The 6,452-nt window shown below is 42.2% G+C and overlaps 3 protein-coding genes across 3 annotated transcripts; 2 read left to right on the top strand and 1 right to left on the bottom strand.

Annotated features, from left to right (window-relative positions):
* Positions 1 to 309: 309 nt before the first annotated feature.
* Positions 310 to 778, bottom strand: LOC124689163 (auxin-responsive protein SAUR36-like). Its single transcript, XM_047222734.1, has one exon. It carries the CDS (start codon positions 718 to 720, stop codon positions 310 to 312), a length of 411 nt encoding a protein of 136 aa, XP_047078690.1. The 5' UTR covers positions 721 to 778.
* Positions 779 to 2,543: 1,765 nt separating this feature from the next.
* On the top strand, positions 2,544 to 2,963 carry LOC124689161 (auxin-responsive protein SAUR36-like). The gene has a single exon (XM_047222733.1). The coding sequence runs from the start codon at positions 2,544 to 2,546 to the stop codon at positions 2,961 to 2,963; it is 420 nt and encodes a 139-aa protein (XP_047078689.1).
* A 1,791-nt stretch (positions 2,964 to 4,754) lies between these two features.
* On the top strand, positions 4,755 to 5,183 carry LOC124689160 (auxin-responsive protein SAUR36-like). The gene has a single exon (XM_047222732.1). It carries the CDS (start codon positions 4,755 to 4,757, stop codon positions 5,181 to 5,183), a length of 429 nt encoding a protein of 142 aa, XP_047078688.1.
* Positions 5,184 to 6,452: the final 1,269 nt, after the last annotated feature.

Below are 6,452 nucleotides of genomic sequence, written 5' to 3'. Positions count from 1 at the left end.
TGCATTTCATCACAAATAAACTCCGGTGTCTGAATTCAATTTTCTAATCAAGGTAATTGTCGATTTCTCAGCTGTGAAATTAGAACTGCACACTGATCATATCGTATGATAGCAACTGAGAGCATTGTGTTTGGACTTTGATAAACTATAACAAATAATGTATTTGTTATTTGACTTTGGGGTGGCAAATAATAATAAAAATCTCAGAAACAAAGATATGTTTTGTATCATTTCCTGTGATAATTCAATCTTACATCAGTATGTACATTGCGATTTCACCAAAAACATTTCAGATTCTTAGTAACTAAGCTAAATACAAAGAGCAAATTGATTGGTGCGTCCCATTGATGCATCTTGGCCATGGCAATGCCCAGCAATGGAGCTCAAGAACGCCCTCTCGACCTCCTCAGAGGCATCTCTCCTCACCAAGCACAAGACATACTCCATAACCGCAGCATCGCAGGGCAGAGTGATCCTGCCTCCCTCGCTGCTCGTGAAGCCGAACTCCTCCCCAGACATCCTCAGGAGTTCGCCGAACACCGTCGTGGCAAGGTATGCCAACGGGACCTCGAACCGTGCCCCTTCGGCGGTGTACACCACACAGTGGCCCTTGTCAGCGACTGTGCTGCAGCACTCGTCGGCTTGCTGGCCACCAGCTCCGGCTGAGACCTTCCTCTGCCACTTCTTGGCCAGCTGAGCAAGCTTCTTTGGATGGATCATGGTTGAGTCTGATGTGTTCTTGGCTAGCTAAATTTCACTTTGGTACTGAAAGTGTGGCATAGATTGTGATGTTGCTTGCAGATAAGGTGAAGAAGTTTGTGTTGAGCAGGCAATGGTTTTATAGTAGAAGGAAGAGAGGGCTCATGGCAGTGCATATGTGTGGGTCACATGTAGCTATCAGCAAGAGCGGTGGGCAGGAGACAATGCCATGAGTGCTCTGGATGCAATGTTGCAGCAGCATTGCAGGCTTGCAGCTAGCTGCAGACAATGTGTTGAATGATTTTGACGAGATTTCCATGGGACCAGATTTTGGTTCAAAGTGATCAGCCACTGCACCAACTCAGGCAACTTGCGCTGCATTCCGCGTGAGCCGTTGCAGTCTTGCAGTCTCACGATGGAGTCCCTAGACCAATCCTGCCTAACACTTGCCCCCGGCATAATCTTGGCTCTCATGATCTTTTCTCCTGCCCATGGCTTTCCTGAGATATAAATCCATGGCTGGGTGCCCACAAGACAAAGCATTCCAAGCTCCAACACACAGAAGAATATCTTGAGTTACCATAACACAAAAGGCTACTATGATGTGTCCCAGGAGACTTAGCATGTTGCTCTCTGCAGCTCTTGCGTGCAACTTAGTGTGACCTAAGAAAATAGGGAAAAAGGATATTGTTTATGTAAAGCATTTTGATCTTGAAAGCAAAGAATCAACCAAGAGAGCCAGTACTTAGACTCTTTTCTTTCAATATATATACTTTGTCGCAGAGATAACTGAGTTATCAAACTTGTTGGGACCTATAACATTTTGATAACTCATTTTATATGGCTTCAAACCCAAAATGTTACAAGGAAACGTTGACTTGATCTTCAGCGATTCCTTGCAAAAAAAAAAGGTTCGATCTTCATAGATAGTGAGCAAATTGACCTTTTGAGGAGAAGCTACTGCGTTTTGTTCAAAAAGATAAAATTGTTGAATTATATTTGACTTGGGACCAGAAAACCTGTGAATATATAGAAATTGGGTCTGTGACACGACATGATCTCATTAAGACTTGTCTTTGGCAAAAGAAATTTGATACCGCTATCCAGCTGAAGCAGGTGACCTGGTAAGTGGCCCTTACCAACTGGTTATAGGCCCATTGGAAAATGCAGGGGAGATACAAGGGAAAATTGCCGGCACATGCGATGCTAGAAATCTTGCAGACCATGAGATATGAAGCTGTCAAGCAACTTGCTAGATTTGAAGCAGTCAAAGAACCGCTAAACCAGCCAACAAACACCTAGCATGCGGTTGCAGCTTTAAGTGCAAAGTACACAACCAAAAGCAGTGACGCAAACTCTGTATCTACTCAGCAATGGTCCCACCATATGCAGTGATTTCAATCACCGGGTTGCTGCAAAATTACAAAGGCAGGGTGATCAAACCATCCAGAGAGGATTTCTTTTAGACAAGTTTAACTAGCTTACCTCAATCTCATGAAATAGGACACCAAACCAAATGGAACAGATCCACAAAAGCTGGACCCCAGATGGTTGCATAATGCCTCTACCCAATTTAGTATCGAGGATTGTAGCATGCATCTATGACCAGCCACTAGTCCACTACCATTGCCTCTACCGATAAGCCATGGCCTAGCAAAATCTGATCTGAATCTGGCTGCCTCCCTTCAGAGCCAACATGCATGTGCATTGTCCCTTGTCAACTGCTAGTAAGTCCCATATCTTTATGCCTATATATTCATGAGCTAAGACACCATTACTTCATCAATAAACTCACATACCAAGCATCTCTGAGCAAAATACCTGAGAACCAAGAACACCCAGCCATGGCTGTGATCCATCCCAAGAGGCTTACTCAGTTGGTGAGTAAGTGGCAAAGGGTCAAGACATCATCTATAGACGACCAAGCATGCTGCACAACATCGCGGGTCGCAGATAAAGGTCATTGTGCCATGTACACAGTTGATGGGAGGCGGTTTGAGGTCCCGTTGGTGTACCTCGCCACGACAATCTTTGGCGAGCTGCTAAGGATATCCCAGGAGGAGTTTGGTTTCACATGTGACAGCGGGATCATACTGCCCTTCGATGCAGCGGTGACGGAATATGTTATGTGCTTTCTCAGAAGAAATGCATCGGAGGAAGTAGAGAGGGCATTCTTGAGCTCTGTAGTGATGCCCTGCCAATATTCAAGTTGTACGGTGACACATGTAGCGCTGCACCAGCAGCTTGCAGTTTGTACCTCCTGAATATATTGAACATATGTAGAGTTTAACCCTCAGTGTTCTCATTTTGCATGTCAATACGATGTAAAATAGTTTAACACTAGAGAGTGGAAATTACATATCAGCCTACGAGCTTGTTGCATCTTATGTAGCCCCCCTAATTACAACTATATAAGCAACATAGCATTTGACCAGGGGGTACCTGATAGCTATTTACATCAACCTTGAGCTTCGGAGTACAAATGTCTAGCTCACAGAAGTTAACGCCTAACAAGCAACGCTACGGTTTTTTTATATGGAAATTGGAACACATGATTCCATTACCAAACTCACTGACACACGTACAAAGAGAATCAAAGATGTGAAATTATTTTATGCTAAATAAACCACAAAGCTATATTTATTTATTTATTGATGAAGTGACAGTTTCAAGAAAAATAGTAGCCACCAAAACTCTGAAATTCTTTCATGATCTATAATATATGCAGTTCTCTCAGATAATACATACTCCCTCCATTCCTAAATTTAAGCCATATAGTTTCTGGCACAGAAATTTAAGAACGCATATTTAGAAAAATTCACACCATGTTTGGCTAGGTTTAACCTAAGCAATTGACATGAGCTAATAGAGGACTTTGCATAAGATAAGGAAACCTAATCAAATCCCTAAAAATATTGTCCATACAAGCGGGGCAACGGAATACACCTTATATTATGATTTTTTCTCAAAAAGCTATATGGCTTATACATAGGAACGGAGGGAGTATTATAGAAGCATTTTTTCTGCAATTGCTGAGGGTGTTCTTGTTCAAAATAAAAGAATGGTCACTGGTCAGGCAAAGACTTATCAGCTGACATATCATATATTTTTGCATGAAATCCAAAAATGGAAGAGAAATTAGCAGTACAAACTGCAGAGCAAACTTCTATAGTAAAATAAGTGGGTTATGTCTAACTGTTGCAGATAAACTGAACGTGCTAAGACTTTACAGAGGCGGTAGGCCTGGAAATTCCCAAAGGGAAGGGTGCAACATAAGATTAGTCCATACCTGTCAAACATGACTTTCGGCTAAATTTACAGTTCCCATGCTTGTAGCTGGTTGTAGACCCTCAGGAAAGTGCAGAGAAGGTGCTGAGAAATGGATGCCGCGTAGAAGCCAGGTAGGGCATTAGTTATGAGTTATGGAAATGTTCAGCAAGTTGCTCATGTTGCATCAATTAATGGTGTCCCTCCCCGACAAACATAATCAAAATGCTAATAATTTGCATTGAAGCGCAAACCATATTAGCTAGCCCCATGACACTGGCCATCCAACTGATTGCAATCTCAGGGCTGATGAAATGCAAAGTACAAGACTAAGATTCCCTGATCATTAAGAAATGATTACTCTTGTAAACAAACATAAGTAGCTAATCCTTTACAGTTAGCCATCAATAAAAGGCTGGAGCCAAGATGCCTGCATAAGGGTTGTCTGCCAATATCTCATTACACAATGTTGGAACTCTGTTTGAATGGGGTCCTCATGCCACTTATCCCCCAAATGTGCCACTATGGCAGTACCCATCATGCACCAAACATTTGGCCCTACATAAATATATAAACCCAATATTATTTCCTTGATCTGCATGCGGTATGGCACAAACAAACCTCGTGACCTTGTGCCCTTACCCAGCCATCAATGACACTTGACATGGCTCGTGTCTTCCAGCTATAAATTCTTCGTCCAGTAGCCTCAAATCAACATTGCTTCATCCACAAACAAATCATTTGCAACTCAGCTAGAACTTCCAACTCTCAGCAAAAAAGAACCGACCATGATCAACGCTAAGAGAATCGCTCAACTAGCAACAAAGTGGCAGAGGGTAGCAGCTCTCACGAGGAAGCGTCTGACCAGGACGGCGACAACATCAACCGAAGGGTGCTCAACAGTAGTGGAAGGAAAGGGCCACTGCATCATGTACACCACTGGTGGGAGAAGGTTCGAGGTGCCCTTGGCATATCTCAACACCGTGGTCTTCAGTGAGCTTCTGCGAATGTCCCAAGAGGTGTTTGGCTTTGCAAGCAGAGAAGACAGGATCAAGCTGCCATGCGATGCCGTGGTGATGGAGTACATCATGTCCTTGCTCAGGAGAAGTGCCTCCGCTGAGATAGAGGCGGCGTTCCTCAGCTCCATGGCGATGCCACCCTACTATGCAGCTCCACCTGTGGGAGTTAGCCAGCATGTTATTGTCTGCAGTTGCTAATTGCCGTCCTGTTTTTTGTATGTAAAGTAGTTCGATGTAGGAAATAGGATGTTCTATGCAAATCATTTGTCTTGCAATGGATTAAGCAATCAAGAGAAATGGTTAGAGCCGTCATTCCTCCAATGTATATATTTCAGTAGAGACAAATGATCTGTCGCATTTAGGACTCAAACAGGACAAGTCAGTTACGTGCATGTGTGGCCTCAGACCCAAAATTTACAAAGAAACATTCAGGTGGGCAGGAGAAATGTTCATGAATGAGCTTAAAATACTGTCAAACCATACATCCCCTCTCCGGTAAATCCGTCCAAATGGATTTACTAATAGAATGCCCCGATCCAGTTAAATATTGAGCTTTTAGTACGGAGCCTATGAGGGGTATAGGTGGGACTATGAAATCATTTTTTTTTCATTCGAGTATCTACTAGAAATGGATTCTCTGGCATTTCATTCAGTGTTTTTATTATATCCTGATTGAATATAAAGGGTGGCCCCTGAGATGGAGATATATAGTCTGACTGTTGGTTATGCCCATAACGAAATGTTGCTTAACTCCCAGATTAAAGGTTTCCATATGTCCAAACAACTTGCTTGACAGTCTCACACCGCCTCTTTAGTTAACTCGGATGTAAAACTCCACTTCCCTTGTTGTTTACAGTTTCCTATGGGGTATTAACAGGATTTTTTTATCTTCCTTTTAGTTTTGACCGCCTAGAAGAAGATTGATGATCTTTTAGTTCTAACAGTTGCTTCAAAAGATATAACTTTACCTGGCCATGCCTCCATACCATTTTGCTAAATTAATGCAAAGTTTTCTTCAAATCTTTGGTGTGCTTGCACAAATCAGTAGCTGTAAGAACATAGCTTGTTGTTCTTACAGTTTTTTATGGGATTTTAACAGGACTTTTAGTTTGACCACCTAGAATAAGATGATCTAAGTTCTAACGGTTACTTCGAAAGATGGAGCTTTACCTGAGCATGCCTCCATACAATTTGCTAAATTAGTACTACGTTCTCTTCAAATCTTTGGTGCGCTTGCACAAAGCAGTTTGACATACTCATTAACTTTAGTCTGAACTTTATTTTATGCAATAGAGCCTTGGCTTAATTTGTCACACAAAAGAGTTGCGGGACTAAGCAGTCATGAGCCAAGACAAAGTCAAATGGCCAACTCACAGTATGTTTTTTTCATTTCCTATCTTCCATATAGAACTATTTACATCATCCCAAAAATGGACAGAAAAAATATGTAAAACAAACACTGAATCT

Source organism: Lolium rigidum, chromosome 2 (genome assembly GCF_022539505.1).
Source record: "Lolium rigidum isolate FL_2022 chromosome 2, APGP_CSIRO_Lrig_0.1, whole genome shotgun sequence".
Lineage (NCBI taxonomy): Eukaryota > Viridiplantae > Streptophyta > Magnoliopsida > Poales > Poaceae > Lolium > Lolium rigidum.
This window is presented reverse-complemented; position numbering and strand designations above follow the sequence as displayed.

Coding starts and splice junctions, on each gene's coding strand:
- LOC124689161 (XM_047222733.1), top strand. CDS start 2,544: ATGGCTGTGATCCATCCCAAGAGGCTTACTCAGTTGGTGAGTAAGTGG.
- LOC124689163 (XM_047222734.1), bottom strand. CDS start 720: ATGATCCATCCAAAGAAGCTTGCTCAGCTGGCCAAGAAGTGGCAGAGG.
- LOC124689160 (XM_047222732.1), top strand. CDS start 4,755: ATGATCAACGCTAAGAGAATCGCTCAACTAGCAACAAAGTGGCAGAGG.